The following is a 14,674-nucleotide window of genomic DNA, read 5'->3' on the forward strand; positions in this document are numbered from 1 at the left end:
GCGGGCAAGAAAATCATTAATACTCTGACCAGATTCCTGTCTGAGATGGAAAAGTTCAAACAAAAGCTGATACTCGTGAGCACCATCTACAGAAGAATAACGAGAAGCAAGCATATCCCAAGCACCCTTTGCTTCATCAAAGCTGCCAAAGAGTGCAGAAATAGATGGGATAGTGGTATTACGGAACCATGTAAGAATCTGATGATGTTTGCTATCCCAATCAATAAGACGAGTGGTAAAAGCCTCATCTGCCTCAGAATCCTTTTTAACTGGCTTTTGGATCTCCCCAGTGACATAAAGCCAAAGCTTGCGGCCTTTAAGAAAGCTGCGCATAGATTGAGACCACAACATATAGTTTGTGCCATCCAATACAGTCTGAACATGATGAAAAATCTCGTTTTGTGCCATCTGGAAGGCTCAAATGCAAAAACAGACTACAAATATGAAATCAGGACGAAAAAATGGGTAAGAAAGCACCTGGTCAACTCTGAAAGTCAACAAAAAGTCAACGGTCAACGGTCAAAGTCAACGCTGACGTGGCACCAATGACGTGGCAGTGTCTGACTTGATACTGATGACGTGGCACACAAGCTGACGTGGCACATAGGCTGACGTGGTACTGATGACGTGGCACCGATGACGTGGCACTGATGACGTGGCTATGCTGACGTGGCTATGCTGACGTGGCAATTAGGGCTGACGTGGCAGAATGGCGTGGCACGTGGGTGCGATGGCGCGTGTTGTACACGCGCGAACGGAGGAGTCTTTTCGCTGGCGCGTGGATCTGACGCGCTGACCTTCTGGCGGCGCGTGGCGGCGCGTGGAGCGTTTTATGGAGGATCTGAGGCCTGTTCTGGAATCCTGGGGAGCAGATCTATCGATCGGTGACCTGGGGGAAGCAATCGGACCACCGTGGCGGCCGGTGGCTGGACGGCAGTGGCGGAATTGCCGAGCCTTTGGGCGGCGCGTGGCGGCGCGTGAGGGCTCCGATATGGATGTGTGAGGCGGCTCTGGGACGGTTGTCTTCCGGGCTTTCAAGCGGTATAGTGATAAGCTGAAAACCTCGAGGAGAAGATAGAGAACCGTGAAGATCAGAGAGAAGGATTCGCCGAATAACACTGGCGGCGCCGGAGGAAAAATATTTAGCCGCAAAAAAAAAATTTTGAGGTGATTCAGAACCTGTGCTCTGATACCATGTTGAGAATAAGGTTGTATATTGAATCACAAAATATAATGTACAGAAGAGGCCTATATATAGGCGAACAGTACAGACCTAGTAGAATAAGGAAAGGAATAATACAGACCTAGTAGAATAAGGAAAGGTAAACCTAGTAACCCTAGAATACCAAAGAAAGTAAATAATAATAATATAATATTATCTAACAGTTTGTATATGGGTCAAAAACAAACAAACGCCCTAAACCTAAAATAGATCGAGGTAGAGAATTTGATCTCATTCGAAATCTTAAAGCTTTTTTCTAGGTAGCTAGCAAGGCTGACCAGAGACAAAAAGTCCCAAATTCAAGCAGGTTGTGGCACTCTCTATAATTGTTAAACGTCCCATTAGGGTTTCAGTGGGGAACGTGAGACAATAGAATTATATGGGAGAAGAGAAAGAAAAAAAAAAAAAAAAAAAAAAAAACGTAGGTAGTGGCCGGTACGGTGTAGAGATGAAACTTGGGAGGCGAATAATGTCGTCCATGGAGGTTGAAAAGTAGATGTTCATGGGTGTAGGGAATGACATGACTAAGTGTCAAGTTTAGTACAAATCAAAAGAAATTGTCATTGTCACTTCACTGCTATTAGTGGCACTTAGATGTATGATCGATATTCCCCCTGCTAAGCATTTAACGGAAGGAAACCATGATCCATATATATATATATATATATATATAAAAGAACAGTGCTAGCTCGATCGATATATCCATCATTCATGATTAGTTTTTGGTATGTTGGTTGTTTGTTGAAATGTGGAATTTTTTTGAGCAATGTGTTTCTAATCTATCAAGTTTCTTGTTCCCTTTTAAGTTACACTTGGGGCTGTTGGGCACATGGCCTAAACGTGACATGCTTTCTCTCTATTTCTCTCTCTCTCTCTCAGGACAGTGGGGCTCCTATTATTCTTTTATTTTTACCTTTTATTTTGCAGTTGGGATAATTTTGTTGATATGGAGAGTATCTAGGAAACAAAAGCTGGTGCTCCGCTGACTACAGGATCAATTGCGTTGAGTTTAATTTTTTTTTTTTTTTTTTTTTTATTCTTTCCTTTATATATATTGATTTGGGCTGGGCAATCAATTAATGTAATGTTACATTGTCAATATCAAAGAATCTTGGTAGTTAACTTAGTCATTTACATACACATATTGATTTAATAATTAAGAATACTTCCTACAGATTAGGTTCTCGGAAAATTCATTCAATTTCGTTTGTAAAAGTATTATGTGTCTCTTATCATAACACTTGTTTGCTAAATTATTGGAGCACACAAAAGAAAGCAAAAACCCTAAAACTAGCTAGTTCCAAGGGAGGATTAAGGAAAAGAAACAAGTTGAAAGGGAATATGGAGAAGCTGAAGGGTCTGGGGGCAAAGAGGAGAGGGCAAAGGTGCAAATGCAAAAGGCAATGATTACTTGAATGAGATGGGAGCCACTTGATTATCTTTTATTTGCCAGTCAGTCTTTCAGTTTTCTTGACTTTGGAAGATTGGGCCCCACCTCCGGCCACCACTGTCTTTATGGATTGAATGATAAAGAGCACCGCACGTGGAGTCTGAATCAAGGGACTGTCCGACCCAACCACAATACAAGGACACCCAGTTCTTTTTTATTATTATTTTATTTTAAGGGTAATAAAAAAACCAGCCAAAAATTATTCAAAATTACAAACAAATCCTCATAGTCATAGAAAAGCAATTATCTTTCCCCATAAAATTATTTGCTTTTCAATTTTCGTGGCCCACGCTTATTATTCCGACTCATCATTTTTGTTGCTTAAAGCTTGCCCTCCTCCCCCTTATCCTCTCTCTCTGTCTTTCTCTCTCACTCCCCAAACAGAAAACAACTCAGCTGCCAGCTCCCATCTGAAAGGAATTCCATGCTCCACAAGAGAGTGAGAGTGAGAGAGGAGAGAGACCCACAAGGCCACCAAGTTGATACCATCCAGGGTCACCCACAGATGTACTAGGACCAGAGAAAAACAAAATAAAGAAAAAAAAAAAAAAAACACAATTATATACCCTCCCTCCTATATGATCATGGATGGTGAAACTGGGATCCGCAGGCCAAATTTCCCGTTACAGTTGCTAGAGAAAAAGGAAGAAGAAGCATGCTCCACCTCCCACTACTCCTCCCTCTCCATTCCCACCGGCGACCCAACCTCTTCTGCTCGCTCCAATTCCAATTCCACCGCTCTCCAACTACCTCCCGACCCACCCAAGAGCAACAACACCAAGCCACCCCCCAAGCGGAACTCCACCAAAGACAGACACACCAAAGTGGACGGCCGAGGCCGCCGGATCCGCATGCCCGCCGCGTGCGCCGCAAGGGTTTTCCAGCTGACTAGAGAGCTTGGCCACAAGTCCGATGGCGAGACAATCGAGTGGCTTCTCCAACAGGCCGAGCCAGCTGTCATCGCCGCCACCGGTACCGGTACTATTCCCGCCAACTTCACTTCCCTCAACATCTCTCTTCGTAGCTCTGGGTCTACCATATCCGCGCCTTCTCACTTGAGGAGCGGTTATAACTATTTCAACAACCCTAGCGCGTTTTCCGCCATGCCACACTTGAGGGATAATACAGTTGTTCTGGATGAGTCTTCCCGGCGAAGGGCTTTGTTTCCTACTATTGGGTTATCCTCATCGGAGACTTCGTCTATGCTTTTGAATTTCAACTCCGGCAATGTGAATGCAACATTACAGGCCAAGCAAGAGTTGGTACGTGAGGCTGGCCTAGACATTTCAGATTCCGACGGGGGTATAGGGAGAAAGCGTAGGCCGCCGGAGCAAGAATACTTGTCTCAAACTCAGATGGGTAGCTATTTGTTACAATCTAGTACAGCCGGGTCGATTCCAGCTACTCACAGTACTCCAAATCCGGCGACGTTTTGGATGCTGACGAATCCTAGTACCCAAGTTATGAGCGGTGATCCTATGTGGACATTTCCTTCGGGTGGTAATAATGCCTCTAGTGCTGCGTATAGGGGGTCTATGGCTAATGGGCTGCATTTTATGAATTTTTCTCCTCCGATGGCTCTACTCCCCGGCCACCAACAATTTGGTAGCGGAGTCGGCGGGGTTGGCGGTGGTGCGGTGACTGACAGCCATCTAGGCGTCCTCGCAGCGCTCAATGCCTATAGGCCGATTGTCGGTGCGGCGGGTGGTTTGGATTCTCCAGGAAGTGGAGGGCATCCGCATCATCATGGAGGAGACGATGGACGCGATACAGCTAGTCACAACTCCTAGATCAATTAAAAGCCAAGTGTATGGTTTGGTTATTGCATATCTCTTTTACTGCTACTATAGTCTATATATATATATAGATATATTTCTTTCTTTTAAGTATATATATTTGCACTGGCAACACGGGCGCAAGTTTGATTGCTTTGAAATTGAGTTTAATATTTGATTTTCGTGTGGGTTAGTGAGGAATATTCTTAGGGTTTGAGAAGAAAAATATTAACATATGGGTTATGGCTAGCTAGCTAGGCTGGATCGATCATTTGGTGTGACTAAAAACATTAATATCTTATCTCTTATTATCCATTTTGTTTTGTTGTTTGTTCTTATATATATATATATATCCTCTGTTAATTAGGTTAACTACCTAGGTTATAAACAAACTGATCATAACAACATACGAATCTCTCTCTCTCTCTCTCTCTCTCTGTCATTTGTATAGTGTTGTGTTTGTGTTCGATCAGGGACATTTTAGTTTCCTCCACTGATCAACTGGTAGGAGAGAGCACTTAATTCATAAAGCAGTACTAGTGGTCCCCTTCTGATTGGGAGCTCAGAAAAAAAAAACAAAAACAAAAAAAGTAGACATCTCTCGATCCCATGTTCTCAAAACTAGTAGTGCATATTTTCCATTTAGGCAAGCGTTATATATATATAGTAGAAGGAAGGAAGGAGGGCAGTTTAAGCCTTTCAGCTAGCTGGGTCTCTGATGAGTATTAGCTAGAGCTCGCAGGTGAGCCTCCAGGGCTGACCATTATATTGTCTAAACGCAATGTACGGCCACTGGCTATAACAGAACGATCATTCTTTTCCTTTCTTTTCATATAATTAACTCGATGCCTGGCTGCCACCATAGAGCAGTACTGGTGGGTGTTTATGACTCTTCTGCACATCTCATCACCCTTTTACTGTTTCCATCTGGACCACTCATTCATACAGTGGGACTGATCAACCTCTTCACACCAATCAAAGATGTAGGTGATCTTCTAGCTCGATCATTAATTTATGCTTATCATGAGATCGATACCTTTGCCTTTTCTCTTGTAACCATTCTTCACAATAAAATTAGGTCTTCTAGTTCTAGGGTTATTGCGAATTGCAATATTGGTGTAATACCCATCTGTCTTTCCATGGCGTTGATTTATATTCATCACCAGTAGCAGTAGCATTAATATGGTATATTAGTATTATATATACTTACTTCTCTTGTTGATAACAATGGAAGACAGCTTTACTCAGAGATAAATGTGAAGAAATGATTTTTCTTCATGTATATATATATAACCCTAGCTAAATTTGTAGTTTCTAGGTAAAAGAACACTAATCTTGCTTGTGATCACTAATAAATGAATCAAATTATGTTGACATAGAATGTTTCTTTGGTCTCAACCGCTTCTTTTAGGCATGTTGTTTTTTTTATATAGTATAAGTAGCTGCTCCCTATCGATTCCTGATTTAGTTAGTCCAGTGAGTAGTCTTCTCGCCATGCAGTTGAGTTAATTGGAAGAGTGGAACATGATGGCTGACTGCAGTGTATGTCATAACCTAAATATTTCTGATCACTAGGTTACTAGCATACTAGGTACACATAAACAAATAGAATAAATTTAAAAACATCAGTTTTTTTATACTTCCCTGAAATTAGTCTTTAGGTTTTCTCGATCTAGATTTCACTTTAGTCTTAAGTTTCTAATTTATAGATTTTATTCATATTTCAAATCAATCTTTTTATCAACTTGTGGTCCAAATAATTAACAATAAGTCAAATATGTAGACAATTTATCATGTCACACCCATAAACATGATGTCATGTCATACCCATAGCACCAATTTTTAATTTTTGTTTATACGAAATGAGAAACTATAAGGGTGGAGGTGGTCTGACCATCACCTCTCATATAGATTTTAGCCAAGACCCGTCACACCGCACCCAACCCCTCCTTAACCCCTACCCTCTTAGTTCTTTTTCTTTCTTTTTTGCATGACGTGACATGCACGTGGCAGATGAGTGTGATGTGGCATCGTGTTGTACGGGTGTGACTTGGTAAACCATCCACATGGCAGACATATAGTTTATTATTTGGACAATATATAGGTTGATGAATGGATTCATTTGGAAACTTGAGAACTAAATTGAAATCGCGAGAAAATCTACTAATTTTAATTTTTCACTTTTTTATTTTAATTTTCTTTGTGAAAAGTTGTTGTTATATCCTATATGTATATATTATTTTCACTTTATCGTTTCACTTGAAAGGTAACTTTAGAATTTAGCCGTAACCTAGCTAGCTAGGATCCGCACGAGGTTTTTGAAATCATGATCAACTTCAAAGTAGATTTGCTTTGAAAATTATATTCAATATTGTTGTTATATATATACTAGCTAGTTTCTCATGCAAGTGTTGCTTTCTTAAGCCTAAAATAATAACGTTGGCAGTCTCAACATATGAATTCACATATATATATATATATATATATATATATATATATATATATATATATATATATATATATATATATATATGTTTTTGTAAAAGTATGACCTAACATGAATATATACTGACTAATAATGAATTTGGCTAAAGTTATCAACATTTAAAACAATATTATAATACATCCATTATTTTAAATTAGTTTTTAATATTAAAATTCCTAAAATAGTTTGTTATGAATCTGAATTTAAAGTCTGTAACGTGATAATTAGGTTAGGTTCTTAGAGAACCTAGACTTCATTCAAACATATGTATGAGAATAAATTTATCTCTACATTTGATTTAAAGATTTCCTTCAAACTGGTTTTCCTTCAACTCAGTTTATAAAACTGGCATTTGCCATAAACATATAGCTAGCATTTTGACAGCTTGTTTGTTAAACATGCATAAACAATCAAATAAATGGAACGAGAAATACTAGAGCGTCTACTCTTATCTTAATTGAGTTATACAAATCTAATGATTGATTTTTAAAAACAAAGTACGGAGAATGATTGGAGAAGGACAAGAGAGTAGATGCTCTAGCATTTCTAAAATGGAACCCAATTTAGAATTTTAGGGTCTTAATTAAATTATTTCTCTACTTATCTCCACAATTTTGGAAATATAAATAAAATTGTCCTAAATCATTTTTTCCCACATCCTACTTTTTTTTTTTCATAATATTTTTCTTTTTTCTTATTTTTCTCTCCTTATCTTCTGTCTCATTTCATTCTCTTGTTCTAGCAGCTGTAACTTAAAGGGGATTTGAGACTGCTAGGGTTTGTTGTTTGGTTTGTAATTATCAAGACAAACGAGAATCTAGCTATATCTCTCGAACTTTTTCTATATATTTAATTTGTCCATGAGTTTTCAAAATTGCAAAAGTCCAGAAAAATCTTTGTCAGTCGATGCAATTTGAAAAAAGAAAAAGAAAAATAGTCAAATATTTCAAAATATAAGGCCCAAAATTGTTACAAATCTCCACCACCTATATATATATGATCGATCGTTTAACATGACGCTACAATATATATCAGTGAAGTTAGAAACCCTACCAATCTTGGATCATGAAGGATATGAAATGAATCTTCATGCATTAATTTCCTTGATCTATATATATATATATTCTTGTACTAAGCATTTTAGAATGCTATTCGTCTCCAAATTTCCTTGCTAACTTGTGTGTTTAACACACACACACACAGATAAATTATCTAATTTAATGAAAGTCCATACGTACCCAGATGCTCTAATAAAGATGGAAAGAGGTATACTATTTCAGGTTGCAGTACTTCAATATTTCCTTTCACTCAAAGGGAAAGAAATTAGAATATATATGCATGAAAGGATATATGTAGCTGTTAAAGATCACGTAAAGAAATGGAATGGAGAGATCAACGTGGGCCTAGAGCATAAATTCATTTTTTCATCACCTATATACCAATTAACCACCAATAAGTCATCAGTTTCTATTTTGAGATGATCAGGATCATTTTTCTTCCTCATCTGCTTGTATGGTTTAATTAACAAGGATTTGGCTTCAATGTGCTACTGCAAATTAAAGTATCCATATCTGCGGTAGTTTGCTAGGATGGCCAAGATTTTACTAAGGCTTTTTAACCCATAAAACAACACCGTTTACCAAACAGTAAGCAAAAAAAAAAATTTTCCGTCTACCCAAGATTATCCATCGATCTTATTATATAAACGAATAATGATCGGGACCTTTTTTATTCACTCAAAGTTAATGTAGTTTTCAGAGTAATTATTAAATCAAATTAATAGTAATTCATTATAATTTTATAAGCTGAGCAATTTTTATACCTAGAATTACTCGATCTATATCAATCAACGCACTTTTGACTTTTTTCATACCTAAATAGAAAATATTTTTGTACACAAAAAAGAAATAGAATTGTTATAGTAACGTGGCAAGACTCTATTGGTAGAAGCGGTAAGGAAGTCTGCTGACACTACACTGGAAGATTTTCAAAATTCGGTGCCTCGTTTCTCGTGCACCATTGGATTCTTTCGGAAAATAAGCTCCCATCAGAAACCTTTACCGATTCCTTTTCAAAGTACCTTTTTAAAGCGCGTATCACTGTATGCAGTCTCTCTCCAAACCAACAGATCATCAGGTCCAGAGACAAAGAACGGAATTAGCAATAGCAAGGAAATGGGTTCCGGGAATTTTCTCCAAGTGGTGGCCAAGAACTTTGATGTTCTTGCATTGTATGTATTTCTCTCATCCAATCCTCCATTATCGTCTTCCATTTCATCAACTCTGTATATAAATTAGAACTTTGTACCCACACACACACACGTGCATTGTGTTTTTTTTTTTTCCTGATTTAGATTTTTCTTTTCTTTTTCTTTTTCTGTTTGCAGGCCTCTAGTCACACTCGTTTATCCACTGTAAGTGTTGATTTTTTTTTTTGAACTTTATTTATTGTACTGATGTACTATGTTCTCTGAACATCACTTACAGATTTATGTGGTCGTGTTGTTGTTATAGGTATGCTTCAATCAGGGCTATAGAGACCAAGTCTCGTACTGATGATCAGCAATGGCTTACATATTGGGTTCTCTATTCTATGCTCACAATCTTTGAGCTCACATTCGCCAAAGTCCTTGAATTGTAAGCTATTTAATTTGTCGCAGTTCTAGATTATACTGTACGTTGCTTCTTTAAGAGCATCTCCAGCAACCGATGCTCTATTTTACTCTTCATTTTCTTTAAATATTATTTTGTGTGAGAGAGAAAAAGAAAGAAAATGAGTGAAACAAAGTATATAGTGTAAACAGTAAATGTACTCCAATTTACCATTCACATTAGATGAAAAAAAGTTAGATTGTTTATTCTGTTGGGGCCGAAAAAGTACTCAAATACTTAGATTTAACTATTATTAGGGATTTGACTATTCTTTTGGAGATGCTCTAACTCAAGTTCTAAAAGTGCAATGTGTTTTTTAGCATTAAGATTTCACATGCTTTTTTTAATAATATTAATATAAAAAAACATGTGCTTCTCACTCCCGTACGCAAATGACACTCGACACTAAGTTAAAAGAAATTATTCCAACTCAATTTAAAATAAATTTATATTCGATATATAATGACTAATAACATTAATAATGTGATAGAAGGAACTATAATACTTTGTGAGACCAATTATGATATTAATTGATTTCTTAGATTTAGAGTAGACAAATTAAAAGACATGTGACAAATGGGTTTGTACAGAGATTGTAGTAAAAAAAATTCCCATGTTGTTAACTTGACCTATAGGAGTGAAAAGGGTAATGACATTAAATGCTTCAGCTGCTAAAAATTGTTTCTATTTTATCCTCACTTGTCATAAATAACACTTGGAAAAGTTAAAAAAAGCTGCATATTTTGAACTTCAGGCTCCCCATTTGGCCTTATGCTAAGCTTATTGCGACATGCTGGTTAGTCCTACCGCACTTCAATGGGGCAGCACATGTGTACAAGAACTTCATCAGGCCATTCTACATGAACCCACAACTGCAAACTTCTCAAATCTGGTATATCCCACGAAAGAAGGACATCTTCAGTAAGCCAGATGACGTTCTCACAGCTGCCGAGAAATACATTGAAGAGAACGGGACAGAAGCATTTGAAAAGCTTATAAGCAAGGTATATATATATATATATATATGCTAATAATTAATTAACCATGATGTTTTCTTAGCTGAGACATCTTTTTGTTTCAAACTAGGATTATTAATTGCTAAGAAAACAGGATTATATATACCCTGTAATAAAATATCACATCTGTGTTTCCCATTTGCAGGCTGGTAGTCATAGAGAAGCTAGAGCCAGAAGGAGCAGCAATTACATGATCTTCGATGATGATTATATATACTGAAGTCAAGTGTGGGCTCTATATGATGATTATATATATATATATGCTACCCTTCTTTCCTAATTCCGGTCTGTAGCTGTTTAAAGATGCTATAAATCTTAATATCATCTATTTTGTGTTAGCATTTTTTCTTCTTAAACCTTGAGTGTCTTTCATGGTTTGTAATTATTTTTGTCTTTTCTCTTATTGCTATTGTACCTATGCAGATAAAGAGTGGCGAGATATAAGAGATCTCATGGAGATTTCTTGATAGCTAACAAAATTAATGATCCAAATTGTAGAGTATAAGCATGTGAGTGAAAATCAATTAAGTTTTATGTTGGAAACATGTTATAAGAGTATGTGGTTAATATAACTCAATTGAGTCCAAATTTCAAAAGAGTTAAATCTCCTCTAAAGTTGTATCAAAGCCAGCTTAAGAGCTACCTTGTATGTGGTTAATATAACTCAACTGAGTCCAAATTTCAAAAGAGTTAATCTCCTCTAAAGTTGTATTAAAGCCAGCTTAAGAGCTACCTTGTATGTGGTTGACATTTGTGATTATTGGGTCCAATTCCTTCAAATTAAACTGGTGGTTTGTTGCGAATAAGTTGTATAATTTAAGTGGGCATCTATTTCTACCTAGAATGAGGGGTAAGATGTCTGGTAAGAGAGGTGCCTTGTGGTTAATGTTAAGGAACATCTTATCTGAATTTAACAATCTCTATAAGCAAAAAGGGATACGACTATGGAGAAACAAATTAAGGAGAATGCCAAAGAAGATGATGACATACAGAAAGCTTAAAATCTTATGCGAGAAATCAAAAGGAGCGGCGGCACTTGTAGCCCACATGTACCTGTGGTGGAGGGAAGCTGGATTATGCAAAGGTTGATGAAGGAGATGGAGTGACAGACCGGCAAAAGAGGAGCGATAGATAGTAGATATATTATCATATAAAATACATGTTGTAGTATTTGAGACGAAAATAAACTAAAAGAAGGAATGAAATTATAAGTTTTTCAATGTCTTGATTGTAAACAACAAAGGTCACGTTAGAGGTGGTAATTTGTATTCGTGTGTCGGGTTTGGGTTGTGTCAATACATGAGTATAAAAATATATAGATCAACTCTAATCCGACCTGACCTTCTAATTTTGTATTGAGTTTATGTCGGATTTGTGGGTCGTGTCAATAAATGTCAAGTTTCAAGTTCAAGTCGTTTATTTTCTTTTATTCTTGAACTTCTATGTTATCCTCATATTTTCAGAAAACAAATAAAATTTTTATTAAAATTCATATCACTTTCAATGCGAAATAAATAACATTATAGTTTTACGTCAAAAGAAATTTAACATTGTAGTAAATTCACCATATGCATACATTTTCATTACTTATGGCTGTGTTTGGCAAGGATCAGGATCCCCGACAATGCTCCAAAAATTACCTATGAGCTTTTTCTCAAATCCTGACCATCCAATGTCATTTAACAGTCATAATTTCGCCACGTGTTCCAACTAAAGATAAATAATAAAATATTATTTATTTAAAATATATATATATATAACAAAATATTAAAATATTAAAATTAAAAAAACTAGGTGGCTGGCCACCCCAATTGAGCCATGGGGGGTGGCGGAAGGCCGGTTGGGGCCACCCCCATGGCCCTAGGGATGGTTTGGCCACCCTCAGGGATCGGTTGGGGGCAGCCGAAGCCACCCCCAGGGCCTTAGGGGGCGGTTCGACCACCCCCAGCGACCGGTTGGGGTGGCAGCCGGCCACCCCAGTTTTTTTAATTTTTAATTTTAATATTTTGTTATATATATAAAATAAATAATATTTTATTATTTATCTTTAGTTGGGACACGTAGCTAAATTGTGGTTGCTAGATGACATTGGATAGCCAGGATTTGAGAAAAAGCTAATGGGCAATTTTTGGAGCATTGCCGGGGATCCTGATCCGTTTGGCAAAGGGCCAGACCGGACCGGATCTAAAAATCAAAAAAAATATTCTCAAAATCAACTCCAACATTTTTATTTTTTACATTACATCAATCACTTTTTATTACTATTCACATAAAAAAATCAATACAAAATAAATTTTTTCACTATTTTATACAAAACATCCTTATTTTTTTTTTCTCATATTAATCAAATATGTTACAATACCATCCCTCTTCCTTTTTCATTCCATCACGTGTCTTAGAAGGAAGGGAGTACAAATTTTAATCCACCAGTGAGAGAAGTTGGTAGTCAACGATCCGATGTAAGACACGTGGGACGCATGACGGTACTAAAGTAGTCTTACAAACACCCGATATCTGTCCCACCAACCTTGTCGTTGGCCTAGTAAGGAATGACAAATTTCTTATTTAATTTTGGTTAGGATAATTTTTTTTTATTATTTATTTTTTCCAAATTGTTATTGAGAAATTTTTTTTTTGAATTCAGTTTATTAAGTTGAAATTTATTTTTTAAAATATGTAATTTTCACAAGCATTTTTAATAAAATTATGGTACAGTCTACTTAACCACCTTAAACTATCAATTACGACAATTTATCCTCAAAACTACCAAAACAATGAAAATGTACTCCCAATTTTAACAAAATAACGAAATTACCCTTACTAAAATAAAAATAAAAATACCAAAATTTATTTATTTTTTTCAAATTTTTAAGAATATTTTTATCTTATTGAAAATTTTATAGGAGTAATTTTGTCATTCTGCTGGCATTGGGGGTACATTGTCATTGTTTTGATAGTAGATTATTATTAGGGTGGTAGTTTAAGAGGGTTAAATGGACTTTACCCATAAAATTAATATAATACAAAAATATATGTAAGAATTATGCACTTTAGAGACATGTGTTAATTTACCACCCCTGATTTTTTGATTAAATCATATCTTTGGTACGTGAAATATTACATAAATTACTGTCTGGTTCTTGTAATTAATGGCTTGTTTTCTTTTTTTCTCCTTAATATTCACAATCCAAAAGAAAAAAAAAAATAGAAAAAGAGTTGAATTCAGTACAAAAAAATTGCACTTCTAAACGAGCACTAAGCATTTCGGTATCAAATTTTGTCCCGTTTATGTTTTAGAAGGGATCTTTGTGGACTTTATGCACTATAACGTCACTTGAAATGACATAATCTATTGAGGTATACCTGAGTCCTAACTATTTGATTCCTAAATTCCTAATCATTTACCTTAACACACACGTAATAAATAGAAAAATGTTAGGTATTCTTTTAGTGTTTTTTTAGTGTCTTCTTAACTGTGATGTGACTTTTAAAATCACCAATAAATTAAAAGTCAATAATGATAATCTCAAACTCAACGATAATTTTAAAAATCATATCACAGTTATGAAGATATTAGGAAAATACTAGAATAACGCATAACATTTCTCTATATCTCAAATAAACTTAATTGGTAAATTCCTGGCCGTTGGATGGTGGATCAATGAATGATAAGACTATTGAAAACAGGTCACATTAATCACTAAATTTCTATCAAATGATAAAACTTATAGTATAGGTTTTTTTTTTGACAAAGTTTTTATTTTAAATTGTGTTGAAAAAAATATATTTTTAATTCAGTCTATTAAATTGTATATGAGTTTTAAACATATATTTTCTAAAAATGAATATCAATTTAATAAATTGAATTAAAAATATTTTAAATTTACTATTTGTCATATCACCATAAAAAATAAAAATAAAAAATAAAAACTTATTTTCATAATTTTAGGTGATATTGTTGTATGAAAAGACTAAATGATTATATAACCAAAATGAGTTATTAATAAGTTGTAACAAAAAAATTTACAGGGACGAAATTATTAATAAGTAAAAGGATTTTTCAAGGCCAAAATTA

At 35.8% G+C, this 14,674-nt stretch overlaps 2 protein-coding genes across 2 annotated transcripts; both read left to right on the forward strand.

Annotated features, from left to right (window-relative positions):
* Positions 1-2,981: 2,981 nt before the first annotated feature.
* On the forward strand, positions 2,982-4,770 carry LOC132179604 (transcription factor TCP15). The gene has a single exon (XM_059592347.2). It carries the CDS (start codon positions 3,251-3,253, stop codon positions 4,460-4,462), a length of 1,212 nt encoding a protein of 403 aa, XP_059448330.2. The 5' UTR covers positions 2,982-3,250; the 3' UTR covers positions 4,463-4,770.
* Positions 4,771-9,026: 4,256 nt separating this feature from the next.
* HVA22C (HVA22 homolog C) lies at positions 9,027-11,043 on the forward strand. The gene is made up of 5 exons (XM_059592348.2): positions 9,027-9,162; positions 9,319-9,345; positions 9,446-9,568; positions 10,338-10,587; positions 10,745-11,043. Exons 1-5 carry the CDS (start codon positions 9,107-9,109, stop codon positions 10,817-10,819), a joined length of 531 nt encoding a protein of 176 aa, XP_059448331.2. The 5' UTR covers positions 9,027-9,106; the 3' UTR covers positions 10,820-11,043.
* The last annotated feature ends 3,631 nt before the right edge of the window (positions 11,044-14,674 follow it).

The sequence above is a fragment of the Corylus avellana genome, chromosome 4 (assembly GCF_965113065.1).
Source record: "Corylus avellana chromosome 4, dhCorAvel1.hap1.2, whole genome shotgun sequence".
NCBI lineage: Eukaryota > Viridiplantae > Streptophyta > Magnoliopsida > Fagales > Betulaceae > Corylus > Corylus avellana.